Genomic DNA, 21688 nt, shown 5'->3' with positions numbered 1-21688 from the left:
TTGTGCTGAGTGTACTTTGCCCTTAAAATTCTTTGGTTCTGTGCTGAAACGCACTGATAAAACAGCAAAATCGATAGGAAATTGCAGTTCAAGCATTCAGTTACTTTTATCGTCAGTTGCTCCATGTGGCATTGATGAGACCAAAGCGTCATCATTTGTTTAGCACGGAACAGATCACTCTCAGACCTTGTCTAGACGGCATCTAAAGATATTAGCAGAATTGGAGGTATATTTAGTGAACAGATGGAGCTTCAAGAAGATGTGTGCAAAAATAGCTTGAAATCAGTGTCTATTTTCAGATTTCTATTAATAAATAAAGATATCGGTTATTGTCTTTTTGGAAGTAAATTCTGCTTATGCTTGAGAAAAATATTCTGGATTTGTGTATAATACTTGGTATTAACAATTATTTTTTAAGTGCCACTTGGTATAAAGGCCTATTATTTATGATCTAGGAAAGACTTTCAAAGGATTCATATTAATATTCCTGTTATAATTAATGCTCTAGTTATATTTTTTGCAAGTAGTCCTCTCATATTGGAGTGTGTAGAATTGTACGGACAATTAAGTAATGGAAAATAAGGGTTCTTTAATCTGAAGTTACTTCAAATAGTTCTCCTTACGAGAAATATAAACAACCCATTGCAACAGCAAAACGATACAAAATGTACTTTGAAAGAGGCCACCTTTGTGAGAATAATGGAATGGAAATTCATCCTTGATTGCAGGGACCAGATAGCAGCTGTACATTGTATGTTGTTTCCAATATTTAGTTCAATTTACTTCAAACGATCAATTTCTACCTCATTTGTTGTTGGTTTCAGAAAGTCTGCAGGTTTTCTGATTTTTTTTATGATCTTGAAGGGTAACACCTGTGAAATAGAATGATATAAATACCAGCCATTTTTGTTAGTTATCGTGTGGAATCCCAGGAGAACAATTATTAAACCTTGTAGTGAATAAGGTGCCCAAAGCTTCTAAAACGTTGCTTGCTCATTTGCAGCCCTGGACGTTCTCCAGCCTGCTTTGATAATGAAATTATCATGATGAACCATGTCTACAAAGAGCGATTTCCAAAGGTAATTATTGTGCTTTTATTCTGCAGCTGCTATTTTGGTTTGATGATTTTTTAAAAAAAAATGTTGAAGATTCTTTTCTCGGATCAATTCTCCATATCTGGGTTCTTTTTATTGGTTTAAAGAAAACTTTGAAGTTGATGAAAATCCTGAGGAGCAACATCAAATGTCCTATGTAAAACAGCCTGCAGAAACCTTGTGGTTAAAGGTTTAAATCATAAGCTTTTCCCCTCTTCAGAATTGCAAAGAGGGAACAGTCTGGATCAGTCATAGCAGTGGCAAATTGGTTGTTTTATAAATTAAATTGACATGAAAGAGCATGGGTTGAATGGACGAGCAGATCCAATGTGTGTGGCATTTCACCAAATCGTGAGTATAAATATCTCCTTCCTGAACTTCCAGCCACCTTATTCCTTTAATTTTAATTATGCAAGCATAACAATGCATAGGGTCAAATTAGATCGTCAATTTCAAACAATTCATTGGTTGCCTTTTTTTTTAAAGAAACACTGGTGTTGCTGAATGCAGATTGCATCCATATTTTCAAACTCATGATTAATATGCTTTATTCCACAATATTCTTGTGGAAATTTTGCTGAGCTGTATTTTGAGGCCATAATAGAAGGTATCGTGGCTGTTGTGATGGAACATTGCAAGCTATAGTCAGTAAAATTGGCATTAAGTTTAGGCCAAAAAAAAGCCCATTCCTGAATAATTAGGTTGGTTACTTGAGGTTATATTTCTGTAATCCTGTTATCTCTGTAGTATAAAATAATCAACAGTGTCTTCTCAAGTGGGAAGGCCAGAAATGCCTTCCACGTGCTAATATTGCTAAGAATCTGTACTTGTAAATTTTGCATCTGATATGCAGACATTTTGTTTTGAAGGTCTTGTATGGTTTATTTTGTATTTAGCACATTAACCAAGTTGTTTGATTCCTCAGGCCACAGCCCAGATGGAAGAGAGGCTGCAGGATATTATCACGAGCTATTCTCCTGACAACGTTCTTCCACTGGCAGATGGAGTCCTCAGCTTTGCTCATCATCAGATCATTGAGCTGGCACGAGATTGCCTGGATAAGTCCCGGCTGGGCCACATCACTTCCAGATACTTCTTTGAATTGCAGGAAAAATTAGAAAAGTTGTTACAGGAAGTAGGTATTTCAAGTTGTTGTGTTTTTTTGGCAGTTGGGTAACAGCATGTTTTATTCTGTGTGGGAAAACTAATTATGCTGCTCAGTTGTGCATATGAGATCATTTTCAGCTGCTTAATATACAACAAAAAAAAACATAAACCTGAAGATAAAATGCAATTAGGTTTTGATAACAGGAGAGGTTTTGCATTGAAGTAGAAGGTCTGCACACATTGAAACCTACCAGTGCTAGCTAGGTAGATTAGATTTGCTTTATTTGTCACATGTACATCAAAGCATATGATGAAGTATGTCATTTGTGTCAAATCAAATCAGCAAGGATTATGCAGGGCAGCCCACAAATATCACCATACTTCAGCACCAACACAGCATGCCCACCGCTTACTAACCCTATCCGGTATGACTGAAATATGGGAGGAAACTGAAGCAGTTGGATGAAAGCCACGTGTTTACAAGGAGAACATAGAGACTCCTTACAGACTGGCAGGATTCAATCATAATTGATTTTACAGCCAGTGTTCTAAAGCTTTGAGCTAACTGCTAAGTTACTGTGCCATCTATAGATACAGTTAATATTTTCCTTTGCCCTTCTAAATATTAAATTTTGGTTAAAGTCATTTTGAAAGCTCAACTTCATTTAAAAAAGCACTGATCTTTTTTGCATTATTGTGGGTCTATTAACTAGAGCAGTAGACAAATGCATTTTGATTAAGTGAATAAATTATATCTTTGACAACAGGTATCATAGCTGAGGCCAATTCTGTTCTTGCATGATCCCGGTAAAGTTACCTTTCCAGGTTGGGTTGCATTCTGCATTTCAAGAGAATAGCCCAGTTTCTCCAGGCTGAAATACCTCATTCCTGGAACGTTTCTTGTACATTCCTCTGCAATCTACCTTTGTATCTTTGTTGGTGACCAGAACTAGACAGAGTATACTTTACCTTGTTCAAGCTGACACCGACTCTCCAACTAACTTTTTGCATGGTATTTACGCTACTTCATATGCTCTGTTAAAATGCATATGGGTAAGATCCACTGCATTTCCTTCATCAACCTACTTGTTACTTCATCAAAAGATGTTACTAGGTTAGTCAAACATATTTTTTCTATACTATTCCAGCTTCCCTTAATTAGCTGAACCCCCTCCAATTATTTGTTACTTTTTTTCCTTGAAGATATATTTCCGGAAGATCGTTTCTCATATCTTATTCATCACTGATATTAAATTGACTAGCCAGTTGTAACTGGGAATGTCCTTGCACTATTTCATAAACAAGGATGGCACATTTGCCACTTCACAATTCTGTGGCACCTCTGAATTGTTTTGGGAAGAGTGGAAGATTATGACCAATTCTTCTGCTATCTCCACCCCCACTTAGCAATTTGGGATGAAAGCGAACAGCAGCATCAACTGTAAGCATTGCTAGACTTTCCAATCATTTTGCCTGCTTTTGAATCTCATCCATTACCTCATTTTTTTCAGTTTCTACCAATACTTTGTCAACACCTTCTTGGGAAACATCACGATACAGTATTTGTTAAGTATTCAAGCTCAGGGTTGACGTGTATCGTCTTTCTTTCCCCTAGTAGTTCTCCACTAACATCCCGTCCTCATTTATAACTTAAATGCCAGTAAAAGTTAGATTTCTGTTTATATGAATTGTCATTAAGTTCTTGTGTTTTCTCCTTCTTTCTCCTCTCTACCCCTTGTAAACTACTTTATAGCCTCATTCTCATTTGTAGAATTCACCTAACATATATCAGATTGCCATCTTTTTCTTTCATCAAATTCTCTAACTTATTCCTTTTTGTTGAAGTGTATCTAACCTGTACCTCAAGCACAGAAAACTCTCTGAACAGTAAGTCCATTGACCCCCATCAGTTCCATGCAATATAGCCTCCTTAAAGATACTCATTTTTTTTTTGTCTGTCAGTTCCATTTCAGCCTAACTACTTTCACTGTCAAATCCTGTGGCATTTTTCTGTGCATCCAGGGAAAGGTGAAAGATTACGATAAAACGAGGAAATCTGCAGATGCTGGAATTTCAAGCAACACACATAAAAGTTGCTGGTGAACGCAGCAGACCAGGCAGCATCTCTAGGGAGAGGTACAGTCAACGTTTCGGGCCAGCTCTTGGCTCCATCCCTCCCCCTCCTGTCTTCTCCTATCATTTCGGATCTCCCCCCCCCCCCCACTTTCAAATCTCTTACTAGCTCTTCTTTCAGTTAGTCCTGACGAAGGGTCTCGACCCGAAACGTCGACTGTACCTCTTCCTAGAGATGCTGCCTGGCCTGCTGCGTTCACCGGCAACTTTTATATAAGATCATGATAAGCTATTTTGGGATCTGCACCCCCTGTTCCCCAATTCCCTTAGCAACTGGGAAGGAAGCTATCCAATCCAAACAACATGCACTCTAAATAAAAATGGCCTTTCCAACACATCTTGAATTTCAGTCTGCTCCCCTTTCTGCCCATTGATGGTAGCCATCTTCTACATTAGAAGAGTACTTTTGATGGTAATGTCTAATGAAATGGCTTGGAAAGCTAGTCAGTTGATGTCACTTGATCCTCAAAAGATAGTTCTGCTCCTTGCAAAAGTTGAAGAGATCCTCTTATTTCAGTCAATTCACATATACAAAGGATTCAAGTTAATTGGGACATATCAAGACCAGTACATCTTGGCCCAATTAAATGGCTGCACCAACTAGCTGAAGTTTCATGCTTTTAGCAAAAAAGTTATAAAGACAAACTATCAATATCTGAGTAACAAATTGTGTATTTAAATGGAGGACAAATTAAAACGTTGCCTGTGCTACTACAGTACTATAAAACATTATATTGGTTCCTAACAGCTATCGATGGAGGAATTCATCCAGTGTATGTTGCAGTGTATCGGATGTCTGGGGAGGGGTAGCACTTCTGGTGAAGAGGCTTGTTGTGTCCATTCTGGGGAAGTTTACACACTTTTGGTCCCCACGAGACACTTGGCTCTCACCTGAAATCCAAGTAGATGTTTGAATGCAACAACAACCACACCCCATTCACCACTTCAACAGCAGGGCTGAAGGGCACGATGAGGCACAGGAGAAGTCATGGGTATCCACTGCAACAAAGGAAGACCCCAGTTTGTGATGACTATCAGTACAACTGGATCTGGTCGAGAGAGTGGAACTTTCCCAGAGCATTGGCTTTTCCGCTTTAAAAATTGTCCTGCCCTGTGACGAGCAACCAACCTGCTACAGTGTTCTTTTGATCAACTGTAAGTGAATAAAATTAGTACAGACCCGAGCAGAATATGGACTACCTTCACACAATGCTTTTGATGATTGCATCCTCCAAATCTTCATTTTCATTGTAACAATGAACATGATTGTCAATCCCTTCAAATCCTTCATTGTTCTGACCATTTCCAAGTTGTCTTACTGCTTATTTCTTACCAACTGTCAGTGACAAAAACCATTGATTTTTGAACACAAACATGCAACTGACACTATTTTTAGAACAGTTCAGTCTGAGCATGGTGTAATGTCTAACGGCCACACGAGTTCATGTGACAGAAGCTAGTTAGAAACTTCAGCAACAATCTCCTGTCCCAAATAAGCGGCATAGTGTTCCAAATAAACAAAGGGAATACTGGCCATTTTCTCGATTGGATTTTTGTTCTTTAAGAATTGTCCTAATAAGCGGCAGACCAATTAACTGGAATCCATTGTATGCAGTAAGTGCATTTCAATTGAATATCCTGTGGCTAAACAAGCGATATACCATAACTTCTAGCTCTCCCTCAATCTGAAGCAGCCTTTCTTTGGAATTTTATCGCTTAGAAAGAAAATAAGCTCCTCTTTTGCAAATAGCTATAAATGGCAGAAAGTCAGTTTTACTCTGGCACTCGCCGTTGCATGCATGTCCTGTAAAGCTATGATATTGTAGCCACTGGGCCACTGCAAGCTCATTATGTTTTGTGGTCACATGTTTGTCATTTGTACAATGTAATGCTTCCACCAAAATAGTGAATAAGACCATAAGACATAGGAGAAGAATTAGACTATATGGCCCAGCGAGTCTGCTCCACCTTTCCATCATGGCTGAATTATTATCCCTCTCAACCCCGTTCTCCTGCCTTTGACACGTGACTAACTAGACCTCTGTTTTGAGTATATTGAATAACCTAGTCTCCAGAGCCTTCTGTGGCAATGGACTCCACAGATTCACTTCCTCTGGCTTAAGAAATTCCACCTTGTCTCTGTTCTGATTGGCTGTCCCTCTATTCTGAGGCTGTGCTGTCTGGTCCCACTTTAGGAAACACCCTCTCCATATCCACTCATGTCTAGACATTTCAATATTTGGTAGGTTTCAGTGAGGTTCCTCCTCATTCTTCAAAGCTCCACTGAGTACAGGCCCAGAGCCATCCTCATACATTAACCCTTTCATTCCCAGAATCATTCTCAGGGACCTCCTCTGGGCTTTCTCCAATGCCAGCACATTTTTTCTTAAATAAGTCTGAAACTGCTCACAATACTTTAAGTCCTCTTTGACCAATACTGTATAAAGCTTTATATTACATCCTTGCTCTTGTATTCTAGTCCTCCTGAAACGTACGCTAATATTGCATTTGCCTTTCTTACCACTGACTCAACCTGCAAGTTAACCTTTTGCAAATCCTGCACAAGGTCTCCCAAATCCCTTTGCATCTCTGACTTTTGAATTTTCTCCCTGTTTTGAAAATAATCCTGCCTTTATTCCTTCACCAAAGAGCATGACCATACACTTCCCTACCCTATATTCCATCAGCCACTTCTTTGCCCATTCCCTCGATCTGTCTAGGTCCTTCTGGGAACCTCCAGCTTCTCCTTTGTAATAGCAACTACACTCACTCCTGCTTCATGAAACACTCACATTTCTGGCATACTGCTAGTGTCTTCTGGAGTGAAGACTGATGCAAAATATTAATCAATTTTGTCCATACTTTTCCAGCAGTACGATATCCACTCTTGCCTCTCTTACTCTTTATACAGTTCCGTTTACACCTCGTTTCATTTTGTTGACCTTTGCTCCGTTACTAATAACTCAAACAATCTCCTGCTCAGCAGCAGAGAATCAGAATCGGAATCAGGTTTGTTATAGAAACATAGAAACATAGAAAATAGGTGCAGGAGTAGGCCATTCGGCCCTTCGAGCCTGCACCGCCATTTATTATGATCATGGCTGATCATCCAACTCAGAACCCCACCCCAGCCTTCCCTCCATACCCCCTCACCCCCGTAGCCACAAGGGCCATATCTAACTCCCTCTTAAATATAGCCAATGAACTGGCCTCAACTGTTTCCTGTGGCAGAGAATTCCACAGATTCACCACTCACTGTGTGAAGAAGTTTTTCCTAATCTCGGTCCTAAAAGGCTTCCCCTCTATCCTCAAACTGTGGCCCCTCGTTCTGGACTTCCCCAACATCGGGAACAATCTTCCTGCATCTAGCCTGTCCAATCCCTTTAGGATTTTATACGTTTCAATCAGATCTCCCCTCAATCTTCTAAATTCCAACGAGTACAAGCCCAGTTCATCCAGTCTTTCTTCATATGAAAGTCCTGCCATCCCAGGAATCAATCTGGTGAACCTTCTTTGTACTCCCTCTATGGCAAGGATGTCTTTCCTCAGATTAGGAGACCAAAACTGCACACAATACTTCAGGTGTGGTCTCACCAAGGCCTTGTACAACTGCAGTAGTACCTCCCTGCTCCTGTACTCGAATCCTCTCGCTATAAATGCCAGCATACCATTCGCCTTTTTCACCGCCTGCTGTACCTGCATGCCCACTTTTAATGACTGGTGTATAATGACACCCAGGTCTCGTTGCACCTCCCCTTTTCCTAATCGGCCACCATTCAGATAATCTGTTTTCCTATTTTTGCCACCAAAGTGGATAACTTCACATTTATCCACATTAAATTGCATCTACCATGAATTTGCCCACTCACCCAACCTATCCAAGTCACCCTGCATCCTCTTAGCATCCTCCTCACAGCTAACACTGCCACCCAGCTTCGTGTCATCCGCAAACTTGGAGATACTGCATTCAATTCCCTCATCCAAGTCATTAATATATATTGTAAACAACTGGGGTCCCAGCACTGAGCCTTGCGGTACCCCACTAGTCACCGCCTGCCATTCTGAAAAGGTCCCGTTTATTCCCACTCTTTGCTTCCTGTCTGCTAACCAATTCTCCACCCACACCAATACCTTACCCCGAATACCGTGTGGTTTAAGTTTGCACACCAATCTCCTGTGTGGGACCTTGTCAAAAGCCTTTTGAAAATCCAAATATACCACATCCACTGGTTCTCCCCTATCCACTCTACTAGTTACATCCTCAAAAAATTCTATGAGATTCGTCAGACATGATTTTCCTTTCACAAATCCATGCTGACTTTGTCCGATGATTTCACCACTTTCCAAATGTGCTGTTATCACATCCTTGATAACTGACTCCAGCAGTTTCCCCACCACCGACGTTAGGCTAACCGGTCTATAATTCCCTGGTTTCTCTCTCCCTCCTTTTTTAAAAAGTGGGGTTACATTAGCCACCCTCCAATCCTCAGGAACTAGTCCAGAATCTAACGAGTTTTGAAAAATTATCACTAATGCATCCACTATTTCTTGGGCTACTTCCTTAAGCACTCTAGGATGCAGACCATCTGGCCCTGGGGATTTATCTGCCTTCAATCCCTTCAATTTACCTAACACCACTTCCCTACTAACATGTATTTCGCTCAGTTCCTCCATCTCACTGGACCCTCTGTCCCCTACTATTTCTGGAAGATTATTTATGTCCTCCTTAGTGAAGACAGAACCAAAGTAATTATTCAATTGGTCTGCCATGTCCTTGCTCCCCATAATCAATTCACCTGTTTCTGTCTGCAGGGGACCTACATTTGTCTTTACCCGTCTTTTCCTTTTTACATATCTGTAAAAGCTTTTACAGTCCGTTTTTATGTTCCCTGCCAGTTTTCTCTCATAATCTTTTTTCCCCTTCCTAATTAAGCTGCTGAACTCTGAATTTCTCCCAGTCCTCAGGTGAGCCACTTTCTCTGGCTAATTTGTATGCTGCTTCTTTGGAACTGATACTATCCCTAATTTCTCTTGTCAGCCACGGGTGCACTACCTTCCTTGATTTATTCTTTTGCCAAACTGGGATGAACAATTGTTGTAGTTCATCCATGCAACCTTTAAATGCTTGCCATTGCATATCCACCGTCAATCCTTTAAGTGTCATTTGCCAGTCTATCTTAGCTAATTCACGTCTCATACCTTCAAAGTTACCCCTCTTTAAGTTCAGAACCTTTGTTTCTGAATTAACTATGTCACTCTCCACCTTAATGAAGAATTCCGCCATATTATGGTCACTCTTACCCAAGGGGCCTCTCACGACAAGATCGCTAATTAACCCTTCCTCACTGCTCAAAACCCAGTCCAGAATAGACTGCTCTCTAGTTGGTTCCTCGACATGTTGGTTCAAAAAACCATCCCGCATACATTCCAAGAAATCCTCTTCCTCAGCACCTTTACCAATTTGGCTCACCCAATCTACATGTAGATTGAAGTCACCCATTATAACTGCTGTTCCTTTATTGCACACATTTCTAATTTCCTGTTTCATACCATCTCCGACCTCACTACTACTGTTAGGTGGCCTGTACACAACTCCCACCAGCGTCTTCTGCCCCTTAGTGTTACGCAGCTCTACCCATATCGATTCCACATCTTCCCGGCTTATGTCCTTCCTTTCTATTGCGTTAATCTCTTCTTTAACCAGCAACGCCACCCCACCTCCCCTTCCTTCATGTCTATCCCTCCTGAATATTGAATATCCCTGAACGTTGAGCTCCCATCCCTGGTCACCCTGGAGCCATGTCTCTGTGATCCCAACTATATCATAATCATTAATAACAATCACTGGCATGTGATGTGAGATTTGTTAACTTAGCAGCAGCAGTTTAATGCAATACATAATATAGAAAAAGAAAAAAATAATAACAAAATAATATTAACAAGTAAATCAACTACAGTATACGTAGATTGAATAGATTAAAACAAAAACAGAAATAATATATATTTTAAAAAGTGAGGTACTGTTCAAGGGTTCAATGTCCATTTTGGGAATCTGACGGCAGAGGGGAAGAAGCTATTCCTGAATCACTGAGTGTGTGCCTTCAGGCTTCTGTACCTTTTTCCTGATGGTAACAGTGAGAAAAGGACATGCCCTGGGGTGCTGGAGGTCCTTAATGGACGCTGCCTTTCTTGAAGATGTCTTGGGTACACCACTCCTTGAAGGTGTCTTGGGTACTTTGTAGGCTAGTACCCAAGATGGAGCCGATTAAATTTACAGCTCTGTGCAGTGTCTTTCAGTCCAGTGCAGTAGCGCCCACCCCCTCCCCATACCAGACAGTGATGCAGCATATTTTGCTCTTGAGGATTCGCAATATGGCTGGTATTCAGAATTGTTCTTCAGGCTTTAAAAAAAATCTGATCGTACAGAGTTAAGATACTGAAAATGCTAGGAGTTGGAAGCATATATAGAATTGCTCCAACTATTGGGTCAGGCAGCAGCTATGGAGAGAGGATTTCAATGAATTGGTATGTGATGAAAGGTCGTGATCCAATATATTTGCTGTCTCTCCACAAATACTCCTTAATCTGCTGAGTAGTTCTAGAATTTTGCATTTTAGTTTGACAATTGATCACGTTGCTAATGGCAACCCAGACCTCGGCATCACAGAATCTATGGCGGAGTATAAAAAGCAGCTTTAGCTTGACATTGCACATCTATAGGCAAGATGTACTGCACCATAGATAAATACAAGTCTACTTGTATAAATTATACTGCCTTGCTGAAAACTGTTCAGTGTTGTCAACAGCCTGAGGCACCGTAGAGATGACAAGTGTAAGAAATAGAGACCCACCATAACAGAAACTGTCACCGAAGTAGGCAGTTTGCAATATTCTCATTGATCCCACAGTACAGTCTTTAAAGAGACAGTGACTTAAATTCTGACTTCTTCAAAAACTATCTGTGTAATCCATGCCTGCTGATGGCAGTTTTTTTTTTAAATAAATATTTTAGTTCTCAATCTTCTGGGTAAATAAGAATTGCATAATTTTATTATGATCAATTGCAGCAGAAAGCACAACAGTGGCGTGAAGAGGAAGGTAAACAGCTAGGTCTGCAGTAATCCCGATTGTTTAGTAGTATACTGCTATTTGGAAAAAAAGAGCTGAAATGCAAGGCTTCAGTCTCCATGGGGCAATTCTGTTGTAATAGCCAGAAAGGACAGAATTCCTTTCTCAAAATGGGAATGAGGTTGAGGCTTAAAGTGCTATTTTATTTAAATTTGAAGCTATTTTCTCACCCACCATTACCCCCAATATGTTACAGAATCTAAGAGATGTGTTTGTGGCTTTGCTGAATCTGCAAAGGCAACTTCGAAGTAGCCATTTGGTGTGCCAAACCCTTTCAAGGAATGTTCATGCATACTCACACAATCCTATAAGTTCCTCAGTCGCACCCCATCTAACTTGGTTTGAAATTTTTCTTGGCATCTGCTTCCTCCATAGAGGGTTCTGGATTGGTTGGTAGGTTAACTGGCTGATATAAATTGCCCTTGGTGTTTAAGAATGGGGGGAGCCGATGGGAAGATGCAGAGAATGAAATGGGTTGGTGGATGCTTGGTGGGTTGAAATGGTTGCTTCTGTGCTGTTTCTCGTTATGACACCAGATTCTGACAGCAAGTTGAGGGAAAATCTTCCCCTTGGTGATGTTGGAGCTCACTTTGTGGCTGACAGAAGCCATTGGTCGATGTTGAGGGAGTTGAATGGATATTAATAGAGCTGTGTAAAATGATGGGGAAGTGAAAGAAATAGTATATTCCCCTTAGCAATACTGAGAGGCCATAGAGTTGAGATTTTAATGAAAGAATTCAAGTGGAGATGAGGATAAATGTAAGAATGTTTTTTTTTAGCGTGTCGCACCAGACAGTCAGCCATTCTTGTCTGGTGCGTGGTGTCAGGATTGGCCTCCTTTTGGATTAACCAGGTCATAATAAGAACATTCCTGACTCAACTCTTTTTTTTAACGAGGCCGAGTGGCTAGCTCGACGCTCAACCCGGCATCCCGGCACGGATAAAAAACGTGCCGGGGGGGTGGCCCGACTTGGATTCGAACTCGGGAGCCTTCGCTCCGGAGTCTGGGGCTGATGCCATTGCACCGTAAGAATGGTGCATCCTTGAAACAATGTCGGAAGGTTAAATGAACACCACTGCCATGACCTGGAGACTCTGGATAGAGAGCTGGAGTGGAATGAACCTGAGTAGATCTTTCTCAGTCATGATGGTCTTGGTGAGCTAAATTGCTTATTTGTCAACCATCATTTTGAATATATTATGTTGAAATAGCTAAAAGTGGGTTAAAACAAGTTAACATTTTTCACTGGTAGTTCTTGAGGCAATAAGTCGAGACCTACTATAGAAATATTGAGCATTTTGTTGAGGCTGACACTCTGTAGGGACTGATGCAGATGAAGTGTTTGGTTTTCAGGGTCTGTCTACCCTGTCAATTGGACGTAGGAGGTGGCATAGTTGAAGGAGTTGGGAGGATGTCCTGACAGTTATCTCTCTACCATTATTGCAGAAACAAAATACCTGGCTGCTATTGTATTCATTGTTGTTTTAAGATCTGACTGTGCACATTACTTCATGAGTAATACAATGGATTCTGGTTAATTGGGGCATCGGGACCAGTACATTTTGGCCTAATTAAGTGTCTGTCCCTATTAGCCAAAGTTTCATGGAATGGTTAGAAAGGTATAAAAAAGAGAAACTACCAGTTAACTGAGTAACAAATTATGTATTTAAGTGAAATACAGAACAAATTAGAACACTACCAATGCTACTAGAAAACTGTGTGTTAGTTCCTGATAGTTATCGACCCAGTAATTCATCCAGTGTACACTGCTGTACATCGGGTGTCCACGGAAGAGTAGAACGTCTGGTGAAGGGGCTTGACATGTCCATTCTGGGTAAGTCAGTCATCTTTGGTCCCCACTGGACACTCAAGCTCTCACCTGTGGCTCCAAGTAACTGGATGTAACAGCGGCCACACCACTTCAATAGGTGGGCTAAATCAAGTGAGAGTAGCCAACGAGCCTCATACCCCGGTGAAATCAGGACATGTCTGCCCTAGCATGTGAAGTTGGTTCTGGTGGACTGTGCAAATGAGATCAGCAGTGAGATCCAATGGCCAAGAAGGAGGTTCTGCAATTCTACATGGAGAGCGAAGGACATAAGGCACAGAATTAGTCGTGGCTATTCTCTGCAACAAAATAAGACCCCTGTTTGTGACGACTACCCGCACCACTGGACCAGGAATTTCAAGGTCAAGAGAGTGGAACTGTCCCAATGCAATGGCTTTTCACTTTAAAAACTCTCCCGCACAGGTTTTGCTTTCATCGTTGGATATGACAACCAGCCAACACACTGCAGTGTTCTTTTGATTGACTGTAATTGAACTGCTTTCATGCAGTGTTTTTGATGATTGCATGCTCCAAATCTTCATTTTCATTGTAGCATTCAAGATGATTGTCAGTACCTTCAAATTCTCTGTTGTTCCTAACCTGTTGAAGTAGTGAAATCGTTTCATTTTCACTCCCAGCCATTTCTGGCATCTCCAAGCCTGAATACTGGAAACCGCAGTGAGTAAAAGAATTCTAAATTGTTTTTCTGTTTTATTTCTCACCAACTCCCAGTGACAAAAAATCACTGCTTTTTGAATATAAACATACAATTTACACTATTTTTAAAAACAGTTCAATCTAAGCATGGGGTGGTGTCTAACAGCCACACAAGTTTATGCGGCTGGTGCTAGTTAGGAGCTGTTCAGCAGCAATCTCCTGTCCCAATTAAATGGCATAGTTCCAAATAACCCAGTTATTTTCTCGATTTGACTGTGTTCTTTTAAAGTTGTTCCAAATAAACGGTTGCCCTGATTAACTGATGGACCCAAAAACCGTCAGTTTATAAACCGGAATCTATTGTAGCCTGAAGTTATGAATGCGTATATGTAAATATTAAGTCCCTTTTTAATGAAAATGTAATAGTTTGCAGATATTTTGATAATTTGATTTTTTTGACTGCTTAGTATTTGAAGTGTTTGATATTTTTAAAGGAAAGCTTCCGTTTTTTTCTGCCCTTTTTATTATTTTTCATTATTTCAGTAGCAACAAATAAAAATGCTGATTACTTTATCTGTTGGATAACATTTTACAAAGCCTTCCCAGTAGAATCTTACCCAATCTGCATCTGTCTATAATGATGTTCATTTAATGCATTCCAAGTAAATTAACAACTAAAGAGTGTGTTGACTAATGACAGAGGATAACTAATTGAGCTCTGGAGAACAGGGAACTGTAGGGAATTAAAGAGGGAAGCAATTTTTTTTTCATCCCAAAGAAATACACTGACAAGATTCAAATGTAGAAATTCATAATTCAAAAATCTTGTTATCAAAGCTCAAATTCAAAAGTTTGGTCTCAAAAATCATATGATTTTAGAAATTGCAAACATTTATCAGGTTGTGCAGAATTAAGTGATTCTGAGGGTTTTTTTGGTAAATTATTATTCACACCCTTTAAGCATGTAGTCATGGATTTAAATAAACAAGTTTGATCCCTTTTGCATTGTTGAGCAGGATAATTGAGATTACTATTTGTTTAAAAATCCTCAGCTGAGGCCTAATTAACAACAAATTTTGTTTAACATTTGACAAAACTTGGATATCCTGGAAAAGCTTGTACCATTTTCAACTGCCTATTCAGTCGTTTGGACAACGACACAACATTCAAGCTTAGTAGTTGTGGTTCATCTGTTCTCCTGTTCTCCATTCAAACTAGTGGCACTAGATCACTTCAGTCTGCACTAGCAGTAAACTGCCACCTCTTTCTCACAGCAATTAGTCTGATTTTCACAATGTACAGATTGAAAAGGAGGAGGTGCTTGCTGTCTTGAGGAAAATTAAAGTGGATAAATCCCCGGGACCTGACAGAGTGTTCCCTCGGACCTTGAAGGAGACTAGTGTTGAAATTGCGGGGGCCCTGGCAGAAATATTTAAAATGTCGCTGTCTACAGGTGAGGGGCCAGAGGACTGGAGAGTGGCTCATGTTGTTCCGTTGTTTAAAAAAGGATCGAAAAGTAATCCGGGAAATTATAGGCCGGTGAGTTTAACATCAGTAGTAGGTAAGTTATTGGAGGGAGTACTAAGAGACAGAGTCTACAAGCATTTGGATAGACAGGGGCTAATTAGGGAGAGTCAACATGGCTTTGTGCGTGGTAGGTCATGTTTGACCAATCTGTTGGAGTTTTTCGAGGAGGTTACCAGGAAAGTGGATGAAGGGAAGGCAGTGGATATTGTCTACATGGACTGCAGTAAGGCCTTTGACAAGGTCCCGCATGGGAGGTTAGTTAGGAAAATTCAGTCGCTAGGTATACATGGAGAGGTGGTAAATTGGATTAGACATTGGCTCGATGGAAGAAGCCAGAGAGTGGTGGTAGAAAATTGCTTCTCTGAGTGGAGGCCTGTGACTAGTGGTGTGCCACAGGGATCAGTGCTGGGTCCATTGTTATTTGTCATCTATATCAATGATCTGGATGATAATGTGGTAAATTGGATCAGCAAGTTTGCTGATGATACAAAGATTGGAGGTGTAGTAGACAGTGAGGAAGGTTTTCAGAGCCTGCAGAGGGACTTGGACCAGCTGGAAAAATGGGCTGAAAAATGGCAGATGGAGTTTAATACTGACAAGTGTGAGGTATTGCACGTTGGAAGGACAAACCAAGGTAGAACATACAGGGTTAATGGTAAGGCACTGAGGAGTGCAGTGGAACAGAGGGATCTGGGAATACAGATACAAAATTCCCTAAAAGTGGCGTCACAGGTAGATAGGGTCATAAAGAGAGCTTTTGGTACATTGGCCTTTATTAATCAAAGTATTGAGTATAAGAGCTGGAATGTTATGATGAGGTTGTATAAGGCATTGGTGAGGCCGAATCTGGAGTATTGTGTTCAGTTTTGGTCACCAAATTACAGGAAGGATATAAATAAGGTTGAAAGAGTGCAGAGAAGGTTTACAAGGATGTTGCCAGGACTTGAGAAACTCAGTTACAGAGAAAGGTTGAATAGGTTAGGACTTTATTCCCTGGAGCGTAGAAGAATGAGGGGAGATTTGATAGAGGTATATAAAATTATGATGGGTATAGATAGAGTGAATGCAAGCAGGCTTTTTCCACTGAGGCAAGGGGAGAAAAAAACCAGAGGACATGGGTTAAGGGTGAGGGGGGGAAAGTTTAAAGGGAACATTAGGGGGGGAAGTTTAAAGGGAACATTGGGGGGGCTTCTTCACACAGAGAGTGGTGGGAGTATGGAATGAGCTGCCAGACGAGGTGGTAAATGCGGGTTCTTTTTTAACATTTAATTATAAATTGGACAGATACATGGATGGGAGGTGTATGGAGGGATATGGTCCATGTGCAGGTCAGTGGGACAGGGCAGAAAATGGTTCGGCACAGCCAAGAAGGGCCAAAGGGCCTGTTTCTGTGCTGTAGTTTCTATGGTTTCTATGGAGTTAACCAGATATTTACAAAAGTAACGTTGCAAATTTTACTGTCTCATCTTTTGAGAGTGGAAAACAGTTATGAAGAAGAGCCTACTCTGAGGAGTAAACTACAGGTTAGAAGTTTTAAAAGCTGGAGCTTTTTGTTCTAGAGCGTGTTTGAGCCCTGATTTCAATAGTGTCTTGTTTCAGAGCTTACTGTTAACCTGTGTCTGAGCAGGAAACAACCCCTCTTGGAATACAGATATGATGTTCTGATGCATAAAATTGCTGTAGGGATTCTATTTCTCAATCTAGATAAAGATGAAGGTTCAAGGCTAGGGAAATCCTGTTCTAACTTCTGGTATGCTGGGATAAAATTGTGTCAATGAAACACAATTTAAGGAGAATATAAGGGGAACAAATCTGTACAGTTGAACTGAGTTGCCCAAGTGATGCAAGGAGTTCTCATCCTAAAACTGATGTGCAGAGATCAGCAAATGAAATAAGCTATCCGAGGATTTTAGTTGAATAATTTGCTCTACATTGACAGATGAAGAGGATATTTGAAAGTAAGGATCATTATGTCAAGGCAATTTGTTGTATTTTAGTAATAACTATGTTCCTACCGGACTTTAGCCACCCCTTCCTTGATAGTGCATTTTGAAATGTTAATAACCAGACAATGACCAATACAAATATATAATTATCATATTAATATGGTTGGAATCTTAAAATTCTTTTCTATGAAAGGTTTGCCAATTCTTAAATCAGGGGCTTGGAATCTTTAATTGACAGGTTGATCACTCATTTAATTTTGCTAGAAATAGATTTCTTTTTGTTATAGTGGTGCTTCCAGCCATCACTCTCTCATTCTGCTCGGTCAGCGGTAGTTCCATAAAAGTTTGTGTAGCCAGTGTAAAAGATGCAACAATTTAGTTGTTGGCAAATTATAACTCTGAACTGCAATTTAGTTGTAGTACTGCTTGACATCAAAACAAGCTCAGTAGACATTAAGATGAGGCAGCTGCCCATCTTCCTAAAATAATTATGAAGTGTTGGTAATGTGACTGTCACAGTATCTTTTATACTGGAATAGAGATTTCATCTTATGCTTCTAATTGCTTCTTGTTCTGTCTCTGAATAGAAGAGTGCAGAGACGTGTCATGTAACTAACTCACATCACCATGTCATCAGCTCCGTCTGTTGGACACTTCTTTAAATAATGTTCAGGTGCAATACTAATCATGTTTATGAACTTCAAATCTTTCATGAAGCGTGCAGTGGAATGATTTGGAATTTGAAATTTAAGCAATTTGAGTCCTAATACAGGGGAAATTGCATTTGTTTTTAATGAATTGGTTAAATAATGATGTTTTATATCCTCTGAATTTTAAACAACTTTCTTTACATGGGTTTATGGAACTTCGCACACTTCTTTGTTTTTTCATTATCTAGGCTCACAAGCGTTCTGAAAGCAATGAACTAACCGTCATTGATCAGTTGGTGAGGAAATTACTCATCATCATTGCTCGCCCTGCTCGATTGCTGGAATGCCTTGTAAGTCCTTCTTAAAAAGATGGTTGTTGGACAATGGGCGCAGTCACAAAGGACATAGTGAAACTGTTAACAATGCAAACCAAGTAAATTATGTGCATGTAACATATTTTAAAACAATTCAGAGTGGGTAAGCTTTCTTTTGAGAGAACTAGTTGCCGCATCTCAGTGGCTAGCCATCTATTAGGTGATAATTGTTTCATAAGAAAAATAGTATGACTATAATTTATGCTTGGTATGCTGGAAGATTCCCTCTTAAACCTCTACTTCATTTTCAGGATATGTTCCCAATTATGGGTAAATTTTAAACATTAAAAGTAAGTAGAGTTGAACAAGACGCATTTTAAATTTCAGGAATTTGATCCGGAAGAGTTCTATCATTTGCTAGAGGCAGCAGAAGGACATGCTAAAGAAGGACAAGGCATTAAGTCAGATATTCCCCGCTACATTATCAGTCAACTAGGCCTTACTAGAGATCCCTTGGAGGGTGAGTGCTCAACCTCATCATGTTACTTGCAAAGTATAATCTTCCTCTTCAAGTTCAATGGAATAAGTGTTAAAGGTTATTGAAGGTGATAAGATCATTTCATTCCAGTAGCGTAAATCTGTTTTTTGCAAAGCATAAAAAATTATTTGAATTTCTTATTATATAGTTCAGTCACTTCCATTAAAAGAGATGCATTTTAACCAAGTTCCTTATAAGTAATTATTAAAAGTACTCTTAAACATTTTGATTTTTTTTTGGTGTCCAGACATGTCATGTTTATTAAAGTTATTATGTTTACAATCATTGATTAGTTGGCCAAGAATAATTTGGTAATTTGCTTTTAAACTACCTGGGGACCTTTTTAAAGGGCAATGAAGTTTAAACATTAGTGCGTCTTTCAATACAGAATGTAATTTGATATGAGCACAATCAGACAGGAAGCATTTAGTCTGCTCCGTATAACACAGCAGTTGTATTAACAATAAAGCAAAGAAGCATTATTTGAGCTCCTACCTATTGCTATATGGCAAAATTAGCATGTAATTAATAACTGATGCATAATATTGATGTGGATAATGCAATAGGAAGCGCTATGTTTTATTTAAAGCTCTCCTACCCTGGCTCAGGTAACATACATCTGCTCTGCGTAATTTGCTCCTGCTCCTGTTCAGTTGGCACAATATGACCACCGGTGACACTCATTCTACTTGTCTTGATGCTCTATTAAACCCCAAATGTAACAGCAGCCGTACATTAAAAACAGCCATTAAAAAAGCATTTGAGCATCTAATTGGAACCCATCTAATTAAACCAATGTTTCTCTTTCTTATGCATCTTTTGGCAAACTGGGATCTGAAATATGCAAAACAGTTTCAGGTGCTTTAGCAGTTGCAGTAGTCCACTATCTTTAAGATCATTCTCTCCCGTGTGTCACACACACGCTCGTGTTGTAATACAGACTGCTGTTAGGAGATGGTGCCAAATCCATTTATTTTTTTTTCCTGATGACAATTGGAAAGTAAATTTGTGGCCTATTAAGCACTGGTGACTGTATCACAGATGGGTTCTCCAGGAGGGAGCTTTATGTTGTGTTGATATCAGCAGTCTTGTATCATGGGTGTTCCAGAAATGGTTTACACGGGCATAAAGAACAGATGCTCTGCAGGTTTGTAAATGTGTTAGAAATCTCAACAGGCGTTACTACCTCCTCATTTAATTTGAGGATTGTGTCAGTCACTAACCACTGCTCTGAGTTGTGACACAGTTTGAAGGTCCCAGATAATTAGTGTAATAGGCTAGAAGAGTCGCAAACAGCGTGGAGAAAATAAAAATGCTGGGCCAAGCACTAAATGGTATCTTTGCAGTCTCAGAGAATTACATGGAGATGGTAATTTCACTGTATAGTCCCGTGGCATGTTAATACTATTACTAAAATTAGTAAAACAAAGTCTGGAATTTATTAGAACTCAAGTAACGAAATCAGTGAAAGGTAAATCAATAAAATGAATTTCATCCCCAGGGCATCCGGTTTGCAGTTTATTTTCCTTTTGTTATTTTCCCTTTACTTCAGATAGTCATCTGAACTTTCCTCTTTCAACAGAAATGGCCCAATTGGCTAGCTATGATAGTGGGACAGCAGAGATTCCTGAAACTGATGACTCAGTGAGTGTAAGTATACTCTTGCAAATCACTCTTCACATTGTAAATCTCATAAGTTTTGAGGTTTGGCATCAATTTTCTCTTACAGGTAGTTAGAATATAATGTTACTTATTGAATAAATCTGCGGTAGTTTCGATGCTGTGTGGTCCTTCCAGACTATCTACAAATGCTTGAATATCAGTCTTCTCAAATCCACACAAGCAGAATGTTAGATATGTTGAAATTTAATTAACATGTTTAGCCCCTAAACAAAATGAGAAGCCCATAAATACTGAGGCTTTTCTTGCCTGTGTCCCAGGAACTTCTGTGCAGTTGGATGAGGGCAAAATTGCGAAAGTACAGTGCATGTAATTTGAACTTCTGTGAGAACAGGAACAGTACAGCACAGCACAGGGGACAGACCCTTCAGCTGATCTTCTGTCAAACTAATTAAACTAGTAATTGCCTGACTGAACTAATCCCTTCTGCCTTCACAATGTCCTTACCCCCCCTGCCCCTTTCTCTGCACAGTTATGTGTCTATCCATGAGCCCCTAAAATATCTGTGTTGTATTTACCTCTGCGACCAGACTTGCAAGTACATTTCAGGCACATCACACTCTATGTTTAAAAAAAAAATGCTCTGAACATCTCCTTTGAACTTGCCCTCTCTCACCTTAAACGCATGCCCTCTAATAATAGTCACCTTGACCCTGGGGGAAAGAGACCATCCATTCCATCGGTATCTCTCAATATCTTACAAACTTTCCATCAGGCCTCCTCCCCTCCTCAGCCTCTGCCATTCCAGAAAAACAGCATGTTCGTCTAACCTCTCGGTGTAGCGACCAGAAATGAATGTAATACTCCGGATTCTGTCTAACCAGAGTTTTAAAAAGCTGCAACATAGCAGCCCAACTCTTCAGCTCAATTCATCAATTAAGGCAGGCATGTCATTTGGTGCCTTTACCACACTATCAGTGTGAGCAGCCACTTTCAGAGAACTAGGAACTCGGACCCCAAGATCCCCCTGCACAGGTGTACTGTTAACACAGTTGTTATTAGCAGTGCACTGTTCCTTTATATTTGTTCTTCCAAAGTACAATAGCTCAAATTTTTCCAGATTAAACTCCATTAGCCTTTTCTTC

At 40.0% G+C, this 21688-nt stretch overlaps 1 protein-coding gene across 14 annotated transcripts in view; it reads left to right on the top strand.

The window, feature by feature from the left end:
- Positions 1-21688, top strand: part of mast4 (microtubule associated serine/threonine kinase family member 4) — a 435748-nt gene that overhangs the window by 362428 nt on the left and 51632 nt on the right. For all 14 annotated transcript variants that reach the window (XM_063049360.1, XM_063049351.1, XM_063049349.1 and 11 more), the window contains 5 exons: positions 1004-1079; positions 2020-2229; positions 18320-18421; positions 18773-18905; positions 20506-20573. In XM_063049360.1, coding sequence (XP_062905430.1) covers positions 1004-1079; positions 2020-2229; positions 18320-18421; positions 18773-18905; positions 20506-20573 — 589 coding nt within the window. The remainder of the gene's footprint in view (positions 1-1003; positions 1080-2019; positions 2230-18319; positions 18422-18772; positions 18906-20505; positions 20574-21688) is intronic.

This window comes from Mobula hypostoma, chromosome 5 (genome assembly GCF_963921235.1).
Source record: "Mobula hypostoma chromosome 5, sMobHyp1.1, whole genome shotgun sequence".
Lineage (NCBI taxonomy): Eukaryota > Metazoa > Chordata > Chondrichthyes > Myliobatiformes > Myliobatidae > Mobula > Mobula hypostoma.
Note: the sequence above shows the minus strand (reverse complement) of the source record. Positions and strands in the feature narration are given on the sequence as shown.